Source organism: Hippoglossus stenolepis, chromosome 9, assembly GCF_022539355.2.
Source record: "Hippoglossus stenolepis isolate QCI-W04-F060 chromosome 9, HSTE1.2, whole genome shotgun sequence".
Lineage (NCBI taxonomy): Eukaryota > Metazoa > Chordata > Actinopteri > Pleuronectiformes > Pleuronectidae > Hippoglossus > Hippoglossus stenolepis.
This window is the reverse complement of record NC_061491.1, coordinates 20,804,021-20,829,947: the sequence shown is the minus strand read 5'-3', so window position 1 is coordinate 20,829,947 and position 25,927 is coordinate 20,804,021. Positions and strand designations below refer to the sequence as shown.

General features: G+C 44.1%; 1 protein-coding gene across 4 annotated transcripts in view; it reads left to right on the top strand.

Moving 5' to 3' along the window:
- sema6a (sema domain, transmembrane domain (TM), and cytoplasmic domain, (semaphorin) 6A) overlaps nucleotides 1-25,927 on the top strand; it is a 107,282-nt gene that overhangs the window by 41,908 nt on the left and 39,447 nt on the right. For all 4 annotated transcript variants that reach the window (XM_035165416.2, XM_035165415.2, XM_035165414.2 and 1 more), the window contains exons 2-6: nucleotides 3,733-3,892; nucleotides 4,709-4,826; nucleotides 17,014-17,074; nucleotides 18,449-18,511; nucleotides 19,125-19,226. In XM_035165416.2, the coding sequence (XP_035021307.1) occupies nucleotides 3,793-3,892; nucleotides 4,709-4,826; nucleotides 17,014-17,074; nucleotides 18,449-18,511; nucleotides 19,125-19,226 (444 nt within the window). In that variant the 5' untranslated portion in view covers nucleotides 3,733-3,792. The remainder of the gene's footprint in view (nucleotides 1-3,732; nucleotides 3,893-4,708; nucleotides 4,827-17,013; nucleotides 17,075-18,448; nucleotides 18,512-19,124; nucleotides 19,227-25,927) is intronic.

The window sequence follows — 25,927 nt, the reverse complement described above, 5'->3', positions numbered from 1 at the left end:
TGATAATATGTTTATTGTTGAAGCTAATGCACTTTGGGTCGGCGGGCCCCTTGAGGCTGCTCAGTCTTAGGAAAGAAAGTTGACGTGCGTTCGAGATTGTTTGTCTGCTTCGGGTTGAATGAATCTATGATATAGTTTGAGTTCAGGTTCTTTCTCTTTTTCTAGCAGAGTGTATTTTCTTCTTGCACGGATACGATATTCATAAGACGGTAGGACACATGCAGAGGGATTCTGGGGCGGGGGTCCGTGTGTTTTTATTACCTGCAGGCGGCCCCATGCCAGCATCTAGCTTGATTAACTCTACCCTCTCTCCTCCTTCTGCTCCAAACACGCAAACACACACATGCATGTATGAACGCACGCATGCACAACCACCTACTTTATCACTGAGAGTGTGTGGGGGGTGTGAGGAAATAGCAGCTAAGGTTCTCAAAAGGTTATTTCTCTATATGTCTTCTCTTTGGTTGTTTTTCAAGGAGAGTTATTATGAGACAGGAAATCCACACATTTCCACCTGTGTTTGTGTGGAAGTGGATAATTTATTGCTGGAGTTTAAAGACATGTTTTAAGCCTGGATACCTGGACTATTATGTTCTTAGAGTGTGAGTGTGTGTGTCAGTGTGTGTGCGTGTGTACACATCTTGTTTTGTTCTGAAAGCAACACACACTCACAAGGAAGCAATTTGCTCCTCCATAAAAAGAGCGTAATTCGGTAAAGACAGACTGTGCCTCGCTCCCTCCTGTTGCTCACGTGTGGCAGCTGGTAATGAAAGGGCCACCGGAAGGTTTAGGGGTTTCACTTAAGCAATTCTGTGCTCAATTTATTTTGTGTATCACAGGAGGCAGTGTGAGATGGTCTGACTCACAGCTTTCAGCAACCTGTTGTATAGATGGAGGATGTGCGTTAGCTTCAGAAGCCACTGATTCTAGACACATGCAGGATAAACATCTGGAGTATGATTATGAGTATAACACCTGAGGATACTTTAAACAAATAACTAGAATAGACATTAGTAGAACACATATGTCCGCCAAGGCCCGACAGTCCCCTTAAACTTTATCAATCCGCGACAAATACTGCACATTCAGAGATTTTAGTACCTTAAATGTGCAAGATTTTCTTCACCTACATACATGAATTATTCCAAAATTCTATCAAATTAATGGGTTCTTCCCTGAGCCATACCACATCCTTTCACCAAGTTTCGCGGTAATCTCAACAGCAGTTTTTCGGTAATTCTGCTCACAAACAAACAAACCCAGATGAAAACATAACCTCCTCAGCGAAGGGTAATAACAGCACATCATCTACATACAGATGGAAGAAGCAGCTATTGCAGTTTTCTCATTTGATTCTGACATACTGTGGGTAAGCTCTCTCTAAAAATGTCATTTCAAAGTTATTGCCATTTATTTGACTCCAGTTTAGAGCGAAACCACATCTCGCTTTCTTTGCTCAGTACAACCTCCATCCGTCATTCACCGTGTTAGCTCCTTCAGGGCTCACCTCTCTGCCTCGTGCCACTTCCTGCTCATCAATCAGTCAATTACTGGAGGACTTCCGGGTCAAGTTTCAGCAGAATAATATTTCAGCCCTCCACAGTGGTTTGCTGTACTGTATGTAGGGAGCAGAATTTTTTTTCATTTACAATCTGAACACCGTTGGAATTTCTTGGTGCGAGTGCAGCTCAGTCAACCTTTGCTGTATGATAAAGGTGAGAGTGCGGGGGGGAAAATCCATTTTGGTATTTTTCCTTTTCAAAAAACATAGAGTTCGGTATGAGAGGAATAAGCCAAGGAGGGAGGAAGCAGGGAGGGGAACAGAGACGGCTTGTGAGATCAAGGTCGTATCCAGGCTTTAGTATTGGTATTCTCCTCAGTGTTAAAGTGATTCTCCCAGTGAATAGTGTTTTCATTCCTCTCCTGAATGAGATTCACAGGAGCATGGAGACAGAGAGGGAGGGAGAGAGAGAGAGGGAGAGAGAGAGAGAGGAGAGGGAGAGGGAGATAGAGAGAGGGAGAGACATGACAAAGAGAAGAGAAAGTAATTCCCTCTCTCTCTCTCTCTCCCCCTCCTTCCTCCCCCCTGTTCGTTCCACATCGGACGTACAATAGCGAATGAGAATACAGCGTGGGATAAACAACTTTTTATCAGACTGGAGAAAATGAAATAGACTATTTTATTCAATTCTTCATCCCTGAAGCACCCCCACTCCCGGCTCGATCTACCCAGCAACATCTCACCCCTTCAGCTTTGGATAGACAGAAAAAAAAGGTGTTTTATGCAAATGAAATGCTTTATTCTTGATTAGATTACAGACGCAATAATTGTCTTGGGTGATTTATGGGAGTAATTTGTTGCCACAAACTGCAGAAGGGAAAGCTCAGTTGCCACGGTCTGTGCAATGAAAACATTGGATCAACACAATTTGGGGCATCTGCTATAAAATCCACTTCTGTAGGAAAACACAACACTAGAAAATAACCTTGTTGAGGACATCGTGTTTTCCAGGATTTAAAGGTAAAAAAGAAAAACAGGCAATGGACAGTCATCACAATTATGCTGAGTGAGATCAAAGTACACACAGACGTTTCCATGACTAAGTCACATCTGATCCTTTTTCTTTGCTCTTCGTAATAATGCAAATATATAGGTGTCATCGTGTTGTTTAAAATGCTCCAACCCATAACTACACATTTTGAACAGTGTCCATGTTTTTTCCACATTCCGACTTCAAAGCACATGAACACACAAAGTCACAGCTCGGCAAATCGGACCTTTTGAGGAGCATGTGAATGCACCGTTGCAGCTTGTTAGAACGGTTAGCATGGTTGGTATTGCTGTGTGTAGCCCTTCAACTGTATAAAAGCTAGGTGCAGCCTTTTGCTTCCAGAACAAGCAACCGAGAATCCTGGATCACATGGTTTCACTTTAATTTCATTATCTCTCTCAGGTTGCCAATACTCCAGTATATCTTTACACAAAAAAATTGCTGTTGGCTGCTTTATTAATGGATTGTATATATAGGCTATATAACCTTTAAGATAACCTTTAATTTGATGAAGAGTAGAGGAAGGAAAGCCTCCAGGTGAATCTTAAATAGTGTGTTTTTATGTAGTGGTCATCAGCATGTAGGCGTTGGCATGGGGGATTTCTGTCCACATAAAGGAGACTGACAAGTGGGAAATAAATTACCTGGCCCACCATCCAGCCCCATCCCCAGGTACTGCCCCTACTTTACAGCAGGTTAATCTCAACAAGAGCCCTCCCACTGTCACACAGGGAGAGAGACAGAAGCACAGAGATCCTCTCTGCCTGACATTGATCTATGACGCATATTACCTACCTAATCCAATTAATTCTGTTTCGCTTTACAACACAGCTCACTTGAGTCATCAAAAATGCATATAAATATATCTCCGACAGATTGCAATTAGCTGTGCAATCTGCAAAATGCACTAACAGCCAATTTAGGTGGACTTGAACTTGCTCGGCTAACTCCTTCCTTTTTCTATCCCTCCTCTCTTTCCCTCCTGGCTTTTGCAATTTCTTGGTTTCACACAATGAAGGCAGAAACTGAGAAGGGAAAATAATCGAAGATGCAGTCAGGTGAAAACCGATTTGTTTGATAAACTTTCTCTCTTTTTTTTTCTTTCCCATTTCTTCCCCATCATCCCTCTCCATTACCTCCCTCTCCGCCTTGTCTCCTGCTCTCGTCGTACTTAACACAGGCTGAGGAAAATCTGTAGCAGAGGACCAGCAGCAGCGGCAGCAGCAGTGTTGGTGCGACCATGAGGTCAGAGGCCTTGTTACTCTACTTCACGCTACTGCAAATAGCCGGGGCGGGCTTCCCCGAAGACAGCGAGCCCATTAGCATCTCACACGGCAACTGTAAGTATATGCTCTTCCTCTCTTTCTTTCTTGATGTGCGTGGTCCCTCCTCTCATCACAAGTCCCCCTTCGCTCCCTCTCCTGCACTTCTCTTCCCTCTTCTCCTTTTCACAAAACCCTCCTCTATGTATCTTGGTCTCTTGTTCTGTCCTTTCGCTCCTCCACTCCTCCTCTCGACCCCTGCCTCCTCCGCCACCCCCACCTCCTCCCACACTGAATGCATTTTGAGGGAATGGAGTGTAATTTGGTGGCCGAGGATTGGCCATCCACACACTCTAAACTGAAGGATTTAAAGCGGCATTTGAAACAGAGCCCACCCCACATCAAAGAGTAATCTGCTGTTTTTCTGTTGGAATCCTAATTCTGTGTGTGATAGTGGTAATGCCGTGGCAGGCTATAAAGATATAGTCATTGTTTCTCTCCCTCTGTCCCGTCCCGTTCTAGCCTCTCCGGGCGTATTTGCTGTATCTCGCGGCCAGGACAGCTTGAAACAAACGCCAGCCGCCCTCACAACGGCCCGCTCCCCTATCAGACTATTTATTCAAACCAAGCACTTTCAGCCAAAGCCACGGACAATAGAGCGACTGCATAGTACAATGCGGCACATTTTTAGCCAGCAATTTATGATCACAGGAGGAGCTCAGCCAACCATTGTGGCAGCGTTTTTCTCATCCAGCTATAAGATACATAGGCCGACATTTGGCCTAAAACCTGTTAGACTCCTGACATAAGCTTTCAAATTTAGGAATTCCCAAATCCTTAATTTATTAATTAGTTATGTAAACTGGAATAATTTTTTTTGTCTTTTCCTTGCAGACACAAAGCAGTATCCAGCATTTGTAGGCCACAAACCTGGCAGGAACAACACACAGCGGCACAAACTGGACATCCAGCTCATCATGATCATGAACAGGACGATATACATTGCTGCCAGGTAAGTGATAAAAGCTGTGTGGTCAGATTTGTATGTCTCCGCGCCGGAAACAGCCAATGGAGGCATTAGGTTTTTGGGTTGTCCGTCCCATTCTTGTGAACAAGATATCTCAAGAACGCTCTGAGAGAATTTCTTAGAATTTGGCACAAATGTTCGCTTTGACTCTAAGATGAAGTCATTCGATTTTGGTGGTCAAAGGTCAAGGTAACTGTGACCTCATAAAACATGATTTCAGTCTTGTGAACAGAAAATATTAGAAACACCTGTAGAGATTTCTTCAGATTTTCAACAAACGCTTAGTTGGACTTAAAGATGACCTCTAAGATGAAGTCGTTCGATTTTGGTGGTCATCGGTCATAGTCACTGTGACCTCACAAAACCCGTGTGAACTTTTAAACTGAACAACGCCTCAAAATAATCCTTTCAAAATTGGCTAAAATAGCAAATTCACATTTGGGTGGTCACAGGTCAAGGTCACAGTGGGATCACAAATCATGTTTCTGGCCTCTTGAACATGATATCTCAAGACCACCTTTCAGGAATGAACCGATTAGATTTCAGTGGTCAAAGGTCACAGTGACCTCATATGGGTCTGACAGAATAAAATGATGTAGACTGAAATTGCTTTGGTTGGTGGAGGCATACAACAGCGAAGCGGTAATTCTAGTTTAAACATGTTCTCAGGAGATCCTCAGATAGTGTTGCTATTTCAGACAAATTCAAGAAGACACTTTAAATTACTGCAAGTTTCACCACATTTCTTTGTGGAATAAACCTGCAATCAAACTGAGCAGGCCTCTAATCCTCTACCAGGATTATCGAACCCTTCACCACATCACCCCTTCTCATATTACAGCTGCTGACTGAAGTTGATTTTCAGCTACGAATGATTCTCATCAATTGCTGCCAGTCGGGGAGCGTTAACATGTGATCCTTTTTAACTCGATAACGGCTGAAGGCTGTGAGATCCCCAGCAGTCTGGCTATCGAACTGAACTGTTGAGCCCTGCTGTGCTGTTTTCTTTTAAAGTTTGACGAATCAGCAGGGACCAATTCAGAGAGAATCTTGAGACTGGACTTTTTCAAGTGGACTTTTTCTCCTATTACCTCAGTGTTGTTTGCTATTTTCATCTCGCCATCTGCCAAAACCCGTTAGCCTCAAACAATGTCTCTGCAGACTTGTGTCCTGCTTTTCAAACATCCAGGCAGACAAACGGACTCACACAAACACACATTGCCACTCACACTTACTCAAATGAAAACTAAAGATGAATTAAACAAATAAATAACTGAAAACGTTTTCTCAATGAAAAACATTTCCTGTTATTTAGAAAAAAGACAACTTGATGTAATCAATATTTTGGGTTTTAGCGCAACATCCAAACAACCTTAATCCACTTTAATCCTTAATCCATCCTTAATGTTGTCGATAAATCACAAAACAGGAGGAGAAGAGAAGTTTAGGTTCTTTATTGGCTGGCAGACCAGTTGCCCTCGCACATCGATCTTTAAAACTCTTGACTTTCTTTGTCTGGCTCGCTCTTTCCCCATGTCTGTCACCTTCCTTTATTGCTTTTAGTCTATCCGTCAGTCTGCTTTTCACCTATTTTTGTGTGTCTCTTTCTGAGATGATATACCTCAATTACACCATCTGGAGCCATAGAGAAAACTGACATTGATTTTGTCTTCTCGCTTCTCATCAGTAGTTTAGAGCGGTTTGTGTTGCTTCACCTCGTGGCTCTGCAGAAACAGTCAGGGTCGCGCCTGAAGCATCAACAGGCAGGGCAGGTGTAAGTGTTATTGTGGAGTATAACGTCAAGGGCGGCGATGAAAAAGTCTTAGTTAAAAAAGATCTGTATCTACTTGTTCTTGCTGTTTGCCATCGAGCTAATTGAGAGGCAGACTTGATTGGACACTGTTGAAAGCCACAATGGGGGTCTTTTTTTTGTTTTCCTCCCAAGCATGTCAAATTAAATGGCTGAGGGACGCTGCTACTTTAAGTGGCACAGCTTTGTTACATATCTGTGGTCATTAAAACAAGGTGCAGGGAGAATGAGAAAGGAAACGGAGTAAAAGAGAGAGCATGTGTGTGTTGTGTGTGTGTGTGTGTATATGTGTGTGTGAGTTTGGGAGGGGGGGCGGCACCGGAGGCTTTGGTCTGCCTGTCGCCCACCTGCTCCACAGGGGGTGACAGGGGCCTGGGGGATGGGGGACACAGAGGGTTTATTAAAGGGGTGTAATAAGAGAGTGTGTGTGTGTGTGTGTGTGTGTGTGTGTGTGCGAAAGACAGAAGGTGCGTGTTTGCCCAGTTTAGTGTGCTGACCAGTTGTCGAGGGGATTTAACAGTGGTTTCTTGAGTGTGCCATGTGGGGTGGGGGTATGTGTATGTATAGATATACATTTGTTATGGTGAACATGTGTTGCTGTGCTCATGGGCGTTGGTGCTACAGCTCATGATCGTGTCCGCAGTGAGTTATGCACGTGTTTATGTGTGCGTTTGCTTTTTTCACCTGGTGCGTCTGCACTCAAACTTGCATGAAGCGGACGGGAATTCTGACAAGTGTGCAGGGTATTTGACCCCGGAATAACTGGAATGGCCGCCTCAGATTAGACCACGCCGGATGACCCCCATTGATCATGACACAGAGAAGAATGTCGGAGTCAATATAATGGACACAAGACGACGGCCTGTCGACAAAGATCCACTGGTCGCTAAGAGGATATCGATAAAGACATGTTAGAGTTGAATGACAAACAGTTTAATGCAAACTGTGGAGACAATCACCACTTTAGAAATCAATGTGAACGCCGGCCAACCCAGCAAGACTTTTGCTACGAAACAACCAACAACGCTGCAGGAAAAAAAACTGAGCAACATCAATAGTCGCTTTAATGATGGTCGTCCCGTCAAACGACTTGTTTATTCTGGGGCCAGCATCATGCAGCTTTGCCATCATGCCTTTAGACGAGTCAGCCTCAGTTCTTGGTGCGGAGCAGCTTGCAGATGGCCACTGTGAATGCAGTCCAAAGCCCAACACTGTTTCAGGCTGTTTTTTGAATCGTTCCTCAGTGCATTCAATCCCTTTGGCTCCCGCCTTGGCACTGGCAATAAAAATCACAAGATTTTTAAACTGTGAGCTGCATGCAAACACAGCAACTGATGAAATTGTAAATGGACAAAAGTGGCTTAATCCATAGAGGGAAAGTGTCAAGTTGTTGGCAGTCGTAGAACTCAGCAACAGATGCAGTGATTGATAATTCATCCAAAGTTTTGAGTCCTGAATGAAATGTATTGATTTGCTGAAATCAGCTGCTCCTTTTACAGCCCTGTCTCTGCTATTATATGTGCGGGGACTGAACAAAATGGCCTCTGTTGATGAGGTCATATGGCTTTTCCAATACGCGTAAATTATCGTACGACCTCTTAGACTCCTATTGAGTGTTAATTATGAATTCAGTACATGACTGGTTTAGTTTCTTAATATTCTGAATCCTATTCCATGACTCAGTTTCCATCAGGCGCATTACCCGAGGCGCCAGTCAGCCTGATGAGATATCAGACTGCTCCGACAAAGAGACGTTTGTTCAGCTTTAAAAAGCTTAGTTGATTTCTCTCATTCTTTAAAACAAATGAAGTTATTTATGAATCCAACCTAGAGGTGTTTATGTGTTAAATCATAGTGATTAACAATGGGATTCAGCCGTGCACCAAGATTCAGTCTGATACATTTTTATTGTAGCAATTTGTTACGCATTATCCGTGATTACCAAGACAGGATGTATATTAAAGTGCGGGTAATGGACATTAATAGGGAGAACCTCGGTGGTTGATGTGTGTCTGCTGTCATGCATGTCATAGGTGTTCAGCAGCAGGGTCACGTTCACTAAAAGCAATAAAGTGTTCTGGATGCAGTGAGAGATGGACACAGGAGGTTCCACACTGACCCATATTTCATGTTCAGGCAGCACCATGCACAGCATTCAGAGGGAATTCATCATAGTGCAGTGGGAGATTTATCATTCTGATCTCTGTAAAAAAATATCTATGTGTGCATGGACATCCTTGTGTGTGTGTGTGTGTGTGTGTGTGTGTGTGTGTGTGTGTGTGTGTGTGTGTGTGTGTGTGTGTGTGTGTGTGTGGGTGGGTGTGTGCAGCTCTAACCAACAAGCCCTTCAACCTGAACGACCATATAGGTCATTTGTCCCTTCCTTCTGATGTGATTAATGAGTACAACTTTGGAAATGGAGCCCATACAGCAGCAGGTGTACGGGACCTTTGTCGCCATGGTTACATCAATAGCGTGTGCAGAGTTTGGAAGTTTTTTGGCACAGAAACTAATTGGCTAAGTTGAGGATGATATTGTGGTTTGTGTTAAAGTAAGTACTCTCATTAAGGTTATAGTAGGTTATAGTTAATTACTCTAGTCATTGACACGACTAGAGTAATTAACATACAGGTAATGTGGTGGAATTGTCTTAGTTGAAAGAAACATTATTGACTAGACTGTTGGATTTAAAAGTTTTGTTGAACTATCCATCCTTCGAATGTGGACTTCTCTGTTTACAACATCCTCCTTTGCTACCATCCAAATGATTACAGCGGTTAGAGGTCACCTAACAATACATAACCACGGGTAGTAAGTAATAAGCTGCTGGCACAGACAACTTATGGCTTCATTTCTTACAGGAGGAGATACTGGTTCCAACCACAGCAAGTGACTGTTCTCCACTACGTGTGTGTGTGTGTGTGTGTGTGTGTGTGTGTGTGTGTGTGTGTGTGTGTGTGTGTGTGTGTGTGTGTGTGTGTGTGTGTGTGTGTCTATTCAAAGGATTTAATCGAAGAATCTTGTCATTTAAATCAGACAGATGTGTTCAAAGACTTTTTTGTTGCCTTGGAGGAATCAAACTCATTGCTGTGGGTCCTAAGAAGACCATTAGAAACCATTTGTTTGTTACTGGATCTCTTTGAGAGCGGATATTTTTCTCACTTATTCAAGCAGTATAATGTGCACGTGCAAAGTATAACCAGGAGTGTGGATGTTTGAAATGGAAATCTTGGAAACCATTTTAATTTTTATTTTAAGCAAGAATTGGTCTTTTCTGTGAAATCTCCATGATGTTTATTTTGTTGCGTCGTCTGACTTCTTTTTTGCAACGCTGTAATGGTCTCAAAAAAGAACATGATGAGTCCAATGTAAAAGGAATGGTGGCTAAAACCTTGCAAATAAATCTCTGGTTGTATGAAACAGGAATTTTCCTTCGAGGTTAGGCTACGGTTAGAAGACGTATGAAGAGAATGAGGCGGACAGTACATACATTCTGTATCTCTTCATCTGTGTGTTAGTGTGTGTGTGTGTGTGCAAGCATGCCCCAGGTCTCTCCACATGCAGGGCATAGTCGCCATTCCTGGCCCACAGTCGGCCTTTACCATGGTAACACCAACCACACTCTGTTTACACCCCTCTATGAGACTGGGAAGCATGGGAACCAGAGACAGAATGTGAGTGTGGAAGAGTGAGACAGTGTGAGAGTGTGAGAGTTTCGGGACCGAAATTTGTGGCTGTCATTAGCGCTCACAAAGACACACACACACACACACACACACACACACACGCACACAGTAAAAATCCAGATTACCTTCTCTCAGTTGAGTCCTCCAGAACAGTCGAGCCTCTGTGGCCGCTGTTCTTCCCTGTCGGGTCTCTTTGGGTCTCGCAGCGGAGGCCACTAGAGTCGCCATTATTGTAGCTGCACCAAATCCTGTTAAAACCCACTAATGACGGGGATTACACGGTCGCCTCCTATCCCTCTCCTCGCTGCACTATGGGCCATCTAGCCACGTCCGCACTCTGAAACAAAGCTCGCCGCTCGAGGAATCATAATCACCTGAATTAAAAGTTGTGACGACTTTCCAGGAAAATTACAAAACGTATTTTCTTGCACCAAAGTTTTTAACTGCTTCGGTAAGTTATCCAAAATCACAGAGTCTGACAGCTCTTGAATTAGTTTCCTGTTAGTGTAACAGCAGGAATTTAAGTTGTAGGTGGCTGTTACAGAGGATGTCCAGAACAACAGGGAATTGTAGTGCAATCACATTTTTTAAAATAGTATCATAACAGTCTTTGTCTATGGTATCACATTTCTTCTTGTCACTTTAGTACTTGTCTTTATACATTTGAGATGCTATGTTACATGTTGTTTCAGTATTACCGGCCAGTTTTGCTGAAGTCAAGTACTCATAAACCACTGTATGCTTTAAATGGACGCATTTGAATAAAAAGAAACAAGATTGATGATGATTTTGTGCATTTAAAACAACCTGGTGATTAATTAGCATTTTCTGTTAGTTGCACACATTGTTAATTCATGAGCACAAATTAAGCACTCAAACTTAAAGTTAGTGAAGTTCATACCTTGTTCCCTTATATTCAATCACGCTACTCATAGATATCAGTCCTCTGAATCAGTCTTATTTTTTCGGGAAGACCCATTAATTATTCCCTGGGAGGAGGGTGAAAATGTTGAAAAAAACGCAATGTTGAAGTGATCAAATAATCCTGGATCCGCCCCTTTATCCAAATCGACACCAAAACTGAAAGGGGTTCTCCTGACCCATGTCACATCCTTCTACCAAGTTTGTGCTAAATGTGAGAAAACATGTCCCACTGACCCAACCACGCACAAAAACACACAATCCCACAAAAGGAGATGTGGTGGGAACGTAGAAACGAGAAGTTTCAACCCTCAAAAAGAACAACCTGCCTCAGCTCTGGGGTGAGTGAACTCTGACTTGTTGTATTTCATGCCACCACATCACCGAGGGCCCCTCGATGCCCTCGGCCCATTCAGAGCCTCAACGCTCCCTTCACAGCCCGAAGGTGCCTGCTGGCTCCCCCGCTTCCCTCCTTCCCACTCTGTGAAGAGGATTTGAACCAGTGAAAGCCAAAACAACATACAATGGGCCCTCCTCTATACCACCCATGATCCAGTTATTAAGAGAGAGGAATATGGGCGAAGTGGATGACGAGAGAGAAAGGGTGGGAGGTGGAGCGGGAGGGTGGACGCACAGGCATTTAGTTTGCGGAGAAGAGGGGTGGTGGCACAAGGTGTGGGGTGCATGCTAATCACGCTCTCTTTTCTGCTACTGGAATGTGAGATAGTTTGACAAAGGCCCAGCAGATGGACCAAGCTGGCTTGCGGTCACCCCCAAAAGAAATGCGCTGTTATGAAAACGACATTCTTCCACACAAAGCCCCTGTGTTCTCGTGGCCATGCATGGGTACATGTCCGATGGAGACCCTCTATGTCACTCTGTTGCACTCGATCTCACACTCGCGCTCAGTTGGTCCACTGTCTAGCCTCGATCCTCCAGCTCTTTCTCACTGTCTGTACCCGTCCGCCATATTTGTGTCTAACAGGATATTTGCATACCTTCCGTCCTACTCACACATTTCTTTGTCACTGAATTTCGGGAAGTAAGACGCCGACGCCAAGTGATTCACATTGACGGCTGATGTTCTGCACCCGTCGGTTATCAACGGCTTCAGTTTTTCTCACAGTGTTTTGCATTTCATCAGCACCGCAGCCCCTATAGACCCCTATGTTTTGTGTAATATGACACTGGCGTCTTGGCATGGTGCTTGAATCATAGATCAGAGCTCAGAGAGAGAACTGGGGTCTCATTTATAACCGTTGCGTACGCACAAAACGGGGCCTGAAACGTGCGTATGCCACTTCTCACGCAGACGTTGGGATTTATAAATACAAACTTGACGGGAAAATTTGCGTATTTCCACGCAAACTCTGACCCATGCGTACGAACGTTTTGGAGACGGGAAAGTGGCGATGCAGACGTGAGGTGGTGAACTGAAGCCAGATTATTGATCCACTTCATCATTTACATTAAAACCAACAGCTTTAGTTGTGCTCGCGCGACATATCTGTTCCACGCGAACCTTTTAATTTAAAAATATATAAAACAACTTACAGCAAATTACGTTTAGATTCCATTTAACAGCGGAGTTACGGAGCCGAGTAATTAATAGGTTTTAATAATATCTTCTAACACTGTTCGTTATCATCAAATCACTGCAGTGAACGTGACTGTGCCATCAGGCGCACAGAGCACAGAGCGCACTGGAGATCACTTACAAGAAATGAAGAAACTTTCCTCCTTCCATCGCCTCACCGGTCTGTATAAAAAAATATGAACATTGGGGAATTGTTGTTCTGCTTTTATTCATATAGAGTCAAACCGATGTCAGTGTAAAAGGGAGAGCCATGGTGGGACAGGACACAGATGCCATTGTGTTACATGTCACAACCTTTGATTCCACAAAGCCAGTATGCGATTTGACATCACACACACAGCAGGGGCAATATGGACATGTTCTTTAAAGGAAGCTTCATAGTGAAAGCAGCAATATATCAAGATGTCTGCATGAAAGCGGCTAAACATACTGAATAAGATGATAGGGAAACATGCACCAGTGACCTGAAAACAATGGAATGTTGAAAAATAGAAAGGGAGTAAAACCCATGGTGGAGAAAAGATAAATAATGAACTGATATTTGCATATGTAACAAGAAAATATGAACTAAATTATTAAAGGAGAAAGAATATGGGCAGATTAATTAACTCAGAAAATAATTCTTGGTATCAGCCATATTTTAGTTTCCAGTACTGTGAGGGATCACGCATTTCAAGTTTTGTTTCAACTCTCTTTTCATTTAAATACACAGAACTCACTGTGTGCCTGCAGACTAATGATATTAATACCTTTTTTTTTCACAGCGCCTTTCTGAACACCAAAAGAAACCTTACGATACATCATAAACACATGAATAATCAAAGTAAAACCAAACATTTAAATCAGATGAGGAGACGCAAACATCTTTCAATACAACGAGGATAGTTAAAAGTAGATAAAATCAGCGTAAGAGGCAGAGACACCTCAACAGTGCGTCACATTTGAACACAAGAGTGACTAAAAGTAAAATCAAAGGCAAAAATCGGATGAGTGAGGGATGGATAAGATGTTACGCAGGGAAGACTGATCTAAACAGATGTGTTTTGAGTTGTGATTAGAACAGATTCCAAGAGAATCCAGATGTGAGGTGGCAGAAGGTCCCAGAGTCTTTGTGGAGAGCAGCTGCCGAGGCTCTGAGCCACAGGAAATCAATTTTAAAACTGCTTGGGAAAAAAGGGCCACAATAACATTAACTATATTCGATTTGAAGTTAATGATCTGCAAACATACAATACCACCAGTGTCGTCCTTGAAGACCCCATCTCGTTCCGTCTGTTTTTCACCCTGAAGTCAGATGTAAGTCACACACCAGGGGGAAGTGATGTTGTAATGTGAGTTCAGGTGCAGCGCTGGAGAGGCTAAAGGGTGCATGTGTGTGTTTGTTTGAGCATGTTGGGGTAAAGGAGGGGGCGGTGTTGGTGTGGTGTCTTTGCACATGTGTGTGTGTGTTTGGAGAGCTGGTGTTGACACAGACACAGCCGCTCCATTGTCCCCCGCCATCTCCAGTCAGGATGTTTGAGGGACGCCTCGTAGCTTTGGCTCTCTCTAATCTCAGCTGGAACCGAGAACCCTGCGGCTGGAGATCCGTGGCCCTGGAGGACGCTGTCGGCCCCGGGACAGGCAGCGTATAGCCAGGAAGGTTACCAGCGAAGATAATGGGGCAGTCAATTACGCATTACTCGTGAGCTGTTTTAAAATCGCAGGCAGTGAAATAACCCATGGGATTACTCTAAATCCACCAAGTAATCCTCTGATTTAATGGCTTTTGGTTTGGTTTTTGTCTTTTTAATATAAAGTTTGAAGTTTAATATAAAAGATATAAATTAAGTTAAATGAACAAATTGCTGAACTTTGGATGACATAGGGGAACATTTCAGTGATATCATCCATCACTTTTATCACCCATCCTTTTTCTTTTCTTCTATGTCCGTGCTTTATGTCACGGTATGAATTTTTGTATCTTTGACAAATTACAGTTGCCATTTTTAGTAATCCAGTTTACATCAGCCACGTGACCTGAGTCTCTCCTGTTACCCTGGAGGCAAGGTGAACGAAACCCTGAAGGACAGACGGGCCATTCAGGAGCCCTGGAAATTCAATCCAGATCAATTAGCGAGAGTAGAGCAATGGTAGTGCGACTGGAGAGCCATAATAAGAAACATTTTACAGTGGAGTTTGCGGTTTTGGCATGAAATACTTGATTTCGAGCCGTGGTAGACTGCACGGTGACAGGCAGCATCTGGCATTTGCTAATGCAAGTGAACTTGAATTTGGAAAGGCCAAAGGAAGCATCCCAGTGACCTAAAGCAGACTTCCTCTCCTTTTCATGGCTTAATATTAAATGAAAATGTTTTTATTCTCAGTTGATTTCAAAGAACAGCCTTTTATTCAGAAAGTTAGTTCGGGGAACTGTTAAGGTCAACCACAGTTTGGCTTTGAGTAGCTGATGTCATCCATAAAGACTGATAATATTTAATCATAGATGAAGGGTTGTATTTGTGTGTTATATATTTGCGGTCTTTTATTGTCATATCTGCTTCTGTATCATCATCTCAAAGACAATTTGGTTTATCTATATGGTTTAGTTTCAAATTTTGTGTATATATATATTTATGGTGATCTGTAAATCACATGACGGCTGAACTGGCACTACAGAAACTGAGAACCACCTCCACCCGGATGAGGGGAGCTTAGAGCGCTTTCACACACTACTTAGTTTAGACTGAACCAAAATAACAAGTGTGAACTGTGCCTTGGACCCCGGTCAGAACCAACGGACATAAATTTAGTCCAACCAACAGTGATGGTTATGGTCTGGATCAAACTGAACCATTGGCCGGTTCTTTTGCAGAAGGGAAAACATTTTTTATTCTTTCTGGATAGTTCGGACTTTTGGACCAATTGCAAGAAGTTGAGGCGGTATTAAACAATAGAAGAAGAGAAAAAGAAGCGGCTTGCAGTCTTCACCTCCGACGATATAATTTTGAGAGAATGATTTCAGAGTAGACGTGGAAAGAAGTAGTCAAAGAAGACAATTAAAAAAAACATCCCTGACAGAGATTTTACTCATTCTCATCACCTAAACCGTTTTCTCTCCCACCAATAAACGCACTGTTTTCTTAATTTCAACTGCTCTCAGAGATTAATTATTCAATTTGAGCATCGCGGCTGATAACGTGCAGCAGACCGGCTTTTATCCTCAAGGAGATGGCGGTGGCCCCCAGGAAAGTGATATAAGTGGATTCATTTCAAGATGTCTGTTCCTCCAAAGACTTTATTAGATTTAGTTAATGAGAGAGTGAGGCGGGCTGTGCTGCCTGAGCGCAGGTTGGGGATCTGGAACGTAATTAAGCCACGAGTCTGACGATGCCACTGTTACACACTTTGATTAAAAACACGTTCAACGGCTAATCTCCAACAAATTAAAGCGGCCACAGCGTTTGGCGTGGTCACCTTTGGTTCTCCGTCTTTACATCCGTCTTTCTTCCGCTCGCACCACTTCCACACCTTCCACCCCTCCTCGCTGCACACTCCCTCCCCCCGTCTGCACCCTAATTCTCCACGGTAAGTAGGTGTAGCGACATGCCTGTTCAACCAGCCGGTGCGTCTGTCTGAGATGTAGTTAACCCTTGTGGGTTTTATGTCTTCCATATGCCCTGCTGAGTCCTATATGGCTGGACTTTGTAATAAAAGAGAAGCCTGTATATTTCCAGGCCAGCACACATAAGTCTTCTTGTCTGAGCTATAATGAGTGTTAGTATAGATTTCCTGTGGCTCAAACACTAGGCTTAATTGACCTGAACAGCTCTGAGTGACTTGGCACCTCCCGTCTCAACCTGCCCCTCCTCCCTCCCCCAAGACCTTTCTCTGGGACAAAGAGGCTTTTGTCCCCGGGCCTGCGCCACAGCTCTCTAAACCTTTGTTGACTGTTTCTGTCTGACAGAGCAAATAGCTCTGGCCTCCTTTTGTTTATTGTCATTTCTTGAAGTTTGAACAAAGTTTATACAAAGCTCCATTTTCTGTCGTTGTTTGCTGCCTGCAGGGGGAAAACTGAGGGAAGAGAAGAAATGGGTTTATTGTTTGTTGAATTTTTGACTGTCTGCTGCTGTCTGACCTCTTATCGTCTCATCTCTCTCTCCCCCCATCCATCAATTGCAGGGATCACATATACACGGTGGAGACAGACACTGCCAACGGTGACGAGATCTTTTTCAGTAAGGTGAGTGAGCCGTCTGTCCCTTTCGAGGACACGTTGTTCTGGGCGTGCCGTGATTGACAACGTAACCCTAATAACCTGGCTCCGAGTGCAACTGTGTGGGTGTATGCGTGTGTGTGTGCGCTGACGTGTGCCAGCCAGCAGTCTTACTCACCCGCTCAACGGTGTGAGCTTGGCGTGCTCGCCATGGTGACCCCTTTAAGAAGATTATCCAATCAATCAGCTCGCGAAACGCCTGCGTCATTCACGCTCATCAGTGGGACGGCAGAGGATCCGATTGGTTTGTTTCAGAAGCTACGAGGACAGAAGAGGAACTGAGTGTAGTAGGTAGAGGAGGAGGAGAAATGGAGGGAGGAAGATCTCATTGTATATTTTCTGATTATTCAAAAAGCTTCATATTTACACAGGCCCTCAGCTGTAATATCCCACTCTCCATTTCATCCCAACCGCTGTTCCAACCACTCCTCGCTTGCATCACTTACAAAATCCATGCAAACAGAATTCAAACAAGGCCGTCCTCGTGTATACAGCAACCCGCCATCCCTCCACCTGATCCACTTCACTGTCATCGCCCGACGAGTGGGTCTTAATGAGAGCATGCTGCAGATGAAAGCCTGGTGGGAGACTCGCAGATTGATTGATGACTGAGGGTCTTTAATCAGCGGCTGAGCTCCAAACATGTTGTACAACAGTGGTCGAGTACACAGCGGTCTGAACCAGCGGCTCAGCGATGACCCTCTGGCCACACAGGGCAGGGAGGGAGAGGAGTGTGTATGTTTATGTGTGTGTGTGTGTGTGTGTGTGTGAGTGGCTGCAGAAACCAGATATAACTTAGTATTGACTGATGAGTGTGTGTGACAGCGTAAGAGGGTGTATACATTTATGTCCGTAGTTGATTGACAGGTCTTGGTAATACCACCACACAGGCCAAGGTAGTGTGTTTGAATATACAGAGTTTGAGTGTGTGTGTGTGTGTGTGTGTGTGTGTGTGTGTGTGTGTGTGTGTGTGTGTGTGTGTGTGTGTGTGATGGCCAGTCAACCTATCAATCCACAGCAATGAGCTCAGAGGCGGGATCTGCCCTTGGACAGACTCTGCTCTGATCCGTGGACAGTATTGTATTTCCTCCTCTCCGCCAGAGATTTTAAAGTTCAAGGAGGTAAACTGATCTCCGATCGGCTCTTTTAGTAAAGTTCACCTCAGAGCAGGTGCCTCATTAGGAGAATCAATGACGGGGAATCTCAGATGATGATTATTGATCACAGCATCGATCGGTTATTGAGCTCTATGGTGCCTTCTGTTTTTTGTCTCCTCCGTCAATGTTTATCTTGTTTGCTTTCTGACCCCCTGCTCTCATTCTACCTTTGACTCATTTCCAGAAAATGACATGGAAGTCCAGACAGGCAGACGTGGACACTTGCAGAATGAAAGGGAAACACAAGGTAGAGAAAACGCACACGAGCATGCACATACATACCCAGATGCACATCATCCTCTGTACTTACACCTTAACTTCATTTATAGAACAAATGTCACCCTACTCTTCACCAAACACTTCTTTAGCGAGTCACACTTTATACACTGCAGACAAGCTGTATCAGATGTAATTTCACACACTTTTTCTGCCTCGTTCACACGCATATGCACGACACATTAACACAGAGAGGCGACTCTGCAGGTGCAATAACACAGTCCCTGTGTTTCACATAGTTTCTGCTCTCACTGGCAGTATAATTGTATTTTCTATGGATTTATTGCACAATTCTAGCAAAACTGTTTCAAACGTATATTGATTTCATTACTGTTCCAGAAAGAAATTGAATCTGCTGTAAATCTCTCTTGAAGTACTGAGAGGAAATGATTCATTTCACGATTGCCAGCTCGATGTTCGTTATGCTGCTCCCTTGTTGCACTTGTACTTCAAAAGAAAGAAAAGAAGAAGCCACATGTGGCTTTCTGTGTAAATATGTCTAAAGCAAAAAGACACAAATGTCACCATGAACCTCCTTTCTTCTTTTTCTCTTGTCTTCCTCTCCCGGCTTGTGCTCCCTGAAGGATGAGTGTCACAATTTCATCAAAGTTCTCCTGCAGCAAAATGAAGACACTTTGTTTGTTTGTGGAACAAATGCTTTCAACCCCTCCTGCCGAACGTACAAGGTACTTACATACACAAACATGCACATACACACACATTAACTCCCTGGTGCTCTTTTCGACCTCAGTGACAGACATGCACCAAACATACTGTGCACATAAACGCCATACTAACATTGGGCTGTTTCCACTCCTGCTTTGTCTGTTTTTTTCTCTGACACACACTCCCACACACGGGTTTATTTCAACCTCAACCATGCGGGGGTGTAGGGAGGTGAGCTCTGGAATGACGGACATAGATGGATGACTTTCACAACTCAGCAAGCGATCCCCCTATGTCTTTATCACCAGGTGTACTTTGACACGCTCGATTTAGAAGCAGCCAAACCTATCTACTTCCCTTCGTACGTAGACACTCATTCACACACACACTGAAATGCACGAGAAGGTGCGCTGCTGAAATCCGATTCATCCTTCTCCTGTAAGCAGATGCCTGCCTGGCGGTGTACATGCAGGCAAGTCTGGAATAGCTTCAAGATTCCTGCAGGAAAAGCACAACCACCTTGTGAAGATGCATTTTTACGACCTCGGGTCAGGAAAGGAAACAGGTCGACGTCAAGATTGACTTGTTGGAGAAGCGCGGATGCCAAGAAAAGATAAACAGGGAAGCAGATGGACAAATACAAAAAGCAGCAACATGCAGGCATTAACCACACTCATTTCAAAGCATACAAGCAGAGAGAATGACAAACATTAAAAAAAAGCAGACAGGCTGTCTTCAAACTGCTGCTCAAAATGTCATGTTTTTTTCCCTTCCGTTGCGACATAGATGTTTTTTTCATACTTCAGGCTGTGAAAAGTGAGAACTGCCGTTACAAAGACTGAATCGTTGCTCATTCACAGGACGGTTTTTATGCCTGGTAGCTTGAATGGCCCAACGTTTCGAGGGTAAGGCTATGATCACACTGCGAGGCTTCGTGCCCAATTTGGATTCGTTGCTCGGATTTTTTGGGGTTTAGCAGTTCACATTATTTGTTAAATGTGGCCAGAATGTGGCAGGTGTCCGACTGGAAAGAGAGGACACAGGTCATAGTCCTGAACTGACCTGCATTGTGCAAAAGAACAACAGCACGTCATACCACGTCACACACAGTAGTAAAGGCGGAGGTCACTGAAGTCAGCGCGTACGATCACATGTATAAGTTGTTCTGCAGCGAAAGTCAACAAATGGCACATTGAAAAATAGTAAATAAATAAAACTGCACCTCATTTAAGGTTTGTATCAGAAGGATTAGTTTGAGAAGAGAAGTAGAATATGTATCTTATAGAAAAACAAATCAGATATTAACGACATTGCACAAGCAAAGACAGACAGACAGACAGACAGAGAGACAGACAGACAGACAGACAGACAGACAGACAGACAGACAGACAGACAGACAGACAGACAGACAGACAGACAGACAGACAGACAGGCAGACAGACAGACAGACAGACAGGCAGACAGACAGGCAGACAGACAGGCAGACAGACAGACAGACAGACAGGAGGAGCATAAACAGAGTCAGACTCAGCCGAGGTTCTGTCCTGAAGGATGTTATTGTTTGGTTTGCTGGGATGTGATGTGATGGTCACAGCACACGGAGATGTTATCTAGGGGCCTGTGGGGAAAACTCTCCTGCTTTGGTTCACTAGATCTGTTTACCAGAAAAACAAGACATCTCCGCTCCGTTGCCTCTGCGGTTTAGCATGCTAAGCACACAGAGTGGACGTCTTTCAATTCACCGACTCGTCCTGCGGGGAAAGTGGAATTTATGTCTCCGCATTTATCAGGCGTGGATAGCTTTTATAGCCACTCTGGTTATGGTTTCAAGGTTCGTGTTTTAGCCGCCGTTGCACTGATATTGTCTGGTATAGAGTTAAGGGCAGGTGAGGGAAAGGCTGGGTAATATGGCCACATATACACACCAGCACACTTCCATGTTCCAACATATAAATCAGTCATACTAAACATAAAGTAGCTCTTCTTCTTCTTTTTTCAGTTTAGTGCTTTATTGTCCAAACATACACACATTACAACTATAGCATGGAACACAACAGTGCTACATTGTGTAGACTAGTGTGTTAAATTCAATTACCACTAAATTAAGCATACACATTGCACTAAATAAAAAAAAAACAATTTAATCTAGATTCTTTTGCACTTGCCCTAAGAACCCTCGGGTCCCCCGGGGGGGAGGAGGATGAATGCGTTATGAAGGGGGCTCCAAAATTGATCAAGGCAATTGTAACCTATCCTCAAAACAAAGGAGGAAAGATAGTAATGTCCTATTTTGAATGTAATTTTGTGTCTGCCCATAAATACATAATAAAATGAAATTACTTCATTCAACTCTTCATTAATATTATAATATTGTATGTCTCCGACTAGAGCTTGCACATTTTATTGAGTCAGTTTACTATGTTTGTAACTGCTCTTTCCCTTAAGAAATAATTTCACCGACCCCACTGTAATTATTTAAGTTGAATGAAATTACCTTTTGAATCTGGAAATACTTGAATCAATGGCCATAAATAAACTTTGATGTGATTTAAAGGCTGACAAAAAGACTCAGGATAATGAGACCATTTAAAATGTTGTCAAAAATTATCACTTACACACATTTAAGTGCCTGTGTAGGATACAAATGTGTGCATGCATCTGCACAAACACTGACAACTGTGCAAACACATTGACTTACAGCACACATTTTACAAAATCATCACACACACACACATTGCAGTTCTGGCAGGAAACCTCTCTGGGCCGATACCAGAGCTTTGATGGCGTGCTGGGCTCATCCACTCTGCTTGGTGAAAAGTGTATCTTGTGTGTGTGTGTGTGGTTAAATCCACCTTGGCCACAGTTTGCCTCTCCATCTCCCCAGTGTGACAGCACTGAAAAGAGCTTCTGTTTCGGGGCCAGCCTCATCCCACATTAATCAACAACGCTGCGAGGGCGACTGGGAGGGGGATGGAGGGGGTCAGAGGTGGAGGGGGACAGAGGGGAGGGGGGGGGCAAACAGGGGGCAGGGAGGGCACCCGACCAAACCAGCATCACCCCACATTGATTTCTGTTCTAACACCTTCTCTCTTCATTAGCTTCTCGTTATCCTTCCTTCACCTTTTGTTGGTTGTGTCGACACTTGGTTACACACACACACACACACACACACACACACACACACACTCTTTACACACACATGCATACGTAGAGAAAGAACACAGACAGACTCCTTGGCAGCCATGTCACAGTCCTCGCCCTCAGCGCCGCACATCACCCAACTCTTCTCCTCTCTTCTCTTCATCCTCCCTCCCTCCTGGAACTCCTCCCTCTCTCCTCCACTCCTGCCAGCCTTAATTCCTCTCCCCCCAGCATTGCTCCCACCGCTCTGCCATCTTTCCCTCTGTTGCTTTCTCCCTTTGTCAATCCCTCGCTGTGCCGTAATAATAAACACCCCATCCAGCCAGGCTGATATATGACTGGAGCCAGTTTCATCGCCTGTTGCTGGGCGAAGTGGGGGGAGGTGGTGGGTCAGTGGGACGTCTTGGAGGCACTGGGTCCCAGGTGACGCGCCCTTGATACAGATGGACAAAAGTGTATCAGGACATTTTTATCTGGGTCAAGTCTTTGCACACACAGGGGTTTATTGGATTGAAGATACATCAACATGCGTTTCTTTATTTTTTCAGAAGATGTTTTATAGATTTAATGTTTATTACAAAGAGAGACACCAGCTTTGTTTGTTCACCAGTCTCACTCCAAAAGATCAGTCATTTGAGAGGATGATGGCTCAGACAAACGAGGTACTTGCTCCGTCCTCCATTTCTTTCAACAGCTGCAGAGACTCCAGTTTCCTGCTCCGGTGTGAAAGGTGGTCAGGCAAAGAGTTCATCCGCCCAGGGCTCAGAAACAGGTTGCAGAGAAGTGGGCCATGACTATTAATCTCCCACAGAGATGTGTCCTTGTTTGGTTTACACAACCGTTTCTGGCCCAGGTGTGAACTTGTGCACTTGAGCTTTATTGATGGAACTGGTTGTGCAGGTGGAAAACATGGACTGCATAGAAAGAAACTTGACTCAACCCAGCTGCAGACCGTGAAATATCAAGCTCCACACACCAGGATTGGCCCAAGGAAGATTGACGCATTTCTTTCTTTTTCTCCTTTGTGACATTCACAATCTGTTAGTCGCTCCCCCCCTTCAGACAGATTATTAAAATCCTAAATGAAATCATTTTGGAACTGCTGTCACTTTGCGAGAGGAAAAACCCTTTTCACTGCACAAAAACTCTCTACACTGTAACCTTTTTGTGAAATATTGTAATAATATTTTGAGGAAGCGCTAATAAGCAGAATATTGGTTCAGTTTACCCTCAGCGTGTCCCTCAGTTAGATTTCATAAATCCCCCAGCAGTGATGAATAAAGCCCATAAAAGGGTCCTCCCAAAAACAACAGAGACACAGACTTAGAACGTGTCCCTCACCCCTGGTACTGAAGCTGATGCTGAACCAATTATAACACTCCTGATGGGCATGTTTTGGCTCTACGTTGTGTTTGTCTAATTAATTAGCATATAGCCTATGGAAAACACAGATGAGCAGTTGTAGTAATTAATTCATCTAGATACACTGCACCCCGAGCCAAGGTTACTGTACAATCGTCTGCTAAGCTACAAAAGATCCCGACTGAGCAGTGCTGACAAAGTGTGACAGCGCTACTGTTCTCTCCCCATTTCTTTGACTCGTGTTTCCACAAAGCTGAAGCACCTCTTTCTTCTCTGCAGCCAGTGGAGGTGACAGCATAATAAGGTTTTGCCTGGTAACAAGGTAAACAAATCCATCTGGCTGTTAAAACGTCAAATCCCTTTATGGTAATGATTCAAAAATGTTGCGGTGCCGCGTGGCAGCTGAACGGACTGCTACTGCCGCTTCTTTCCACAAAATACGAAATATTGCTTCCGACGGGGCTAACAGCACCCAGAGTGAGCACTGAGCTGTTGTTTCTCCGCTCATGCCAACTTGTGGGTAGAGCGGAGCTGTGCGTATTCCTGCGGTCGGCCAGGGAGTGTCTTCCTCTCTTCAAGCGGCAGGAATAGATCAGTGACAGCCAGTCCGGGCCCATGTCGACAGAGGCCACTGCCTCGGTGAAATCTACTGGGCAGGATGGAGTGGGGTGGAGGTTGCTGCTGTGGCGTGGGAGATATGTGAGGGTGTGTTTGTGATCTGTCAGAGGAGCAGGGAGTGTTTGTGTTAGGGAGCTGACACTGGAGCTCCTGACGTTTCAAGCTCTAACGCCCTGCTCCTCTGCGCGACCAGACGCCGTGATTCAGTGGACGCACCTGACCTTCAACGACTCACATCCCTTATAATTAACTCTGCTAATCTATAATTACACTCTCCCCTGTCTGATAACAATATACATTTTCGAACCAGTGGGTCTCTGTATATGATCCTCCTATAATTTTTGAAAAAAAAACGAAGGAAGGAGAAATCGAGCAATGCTCCGTCGCTGCTGCTGGTTCTGTGTTTGTTGTAAAAGGTCACTTGTAATTTTCTCTGCCAAATCAGCCTCAACAATTTCTCTGGCAGGATTTTCCAGCGTTGCGCCGGAATGTGTGTGACCTTTTTAGTGGGCAGATGATAACCGTTTCCGCCGAGACAGGAATAGAAAAACAAAATGACCTGTTTAGAGACCAGAAAGGGCGGCGTAAGCAGTTTGCAGCCTTGGCAAGCTGCGCTCGTCTTTGTCAAGAGAGAAGGAGAAAGTGAGGAAGGAGAGTACGCAGGAGATAGATTCAGTGATGAAGAAGAATAATTACTATGTATTGTGAACTCTGCAGGCAAACAGTGAGTTCGGTAATCTTCCCTGACCTCAGCCTCTGGCCAGTGTTTTATGGGTTCTGTGCTCCTCTTGCGTTTGTGTGTATCCCTGGTCGTTAGCCAGGGTAAGAGCATATCCTATGGCGTGCTGGGGAAGACAAGCCTACCCGTGGTGGGATGATAGTGACCTTTTGCTAAACATGTGATCCTCCGCCATGCTCAGCCAAACATACTACAACCCATCAGGGCACAAAACACAAACAATTAATTCAACTACAGAGAGATCATCCCACTAAGCGCTAAACAAGACCAGTAGCGCTTCATAAACAGTGGACAAGGCCATAAAATAGCTCATGGAACTGGGACCACTAAAAGAAAAACTTAAAAGTAGGATCTCTCCTGAAATAAACCAAATCAGGGAACAACTCGCACCCAAGGTAGAGCTCTGATCGCAAGACAAATTTGAGGCTGCAAAATATAAAATAATGACTAATGTATGATCTACTGTTTAAAAACTACTGTGCTTTAGTAACAAATCCCCACATTTGCTGCTCAGGGCCATGTGCTCACCCATTTCTTTCTTTCCTCTGCCCATGTATCCCCTCTTCACAGCCCAGTAAATGGGTCAAAGATCCGTCATGAGGGTTGTTGAAAATCTTTTTTAACACCAGTACAGTTGAAGGATAAAAGATGGCAGGGGGAAAGCAAACCACATCCACCCATACTGTGAAACATGTTGCTGTGGAAAATGTCTGTTTTTTTTTTATCTCCCTTCATGACAGTTTCCTAGTTACTCCCAGATGGGCTGCTGTGAGAGCTCGCAGCAGGACACCAGAGTGCCATCAACGGGATATTAGTTCAGATCAGAGATAGACGGACACACACTCTCGGGCTGGGTTTCAC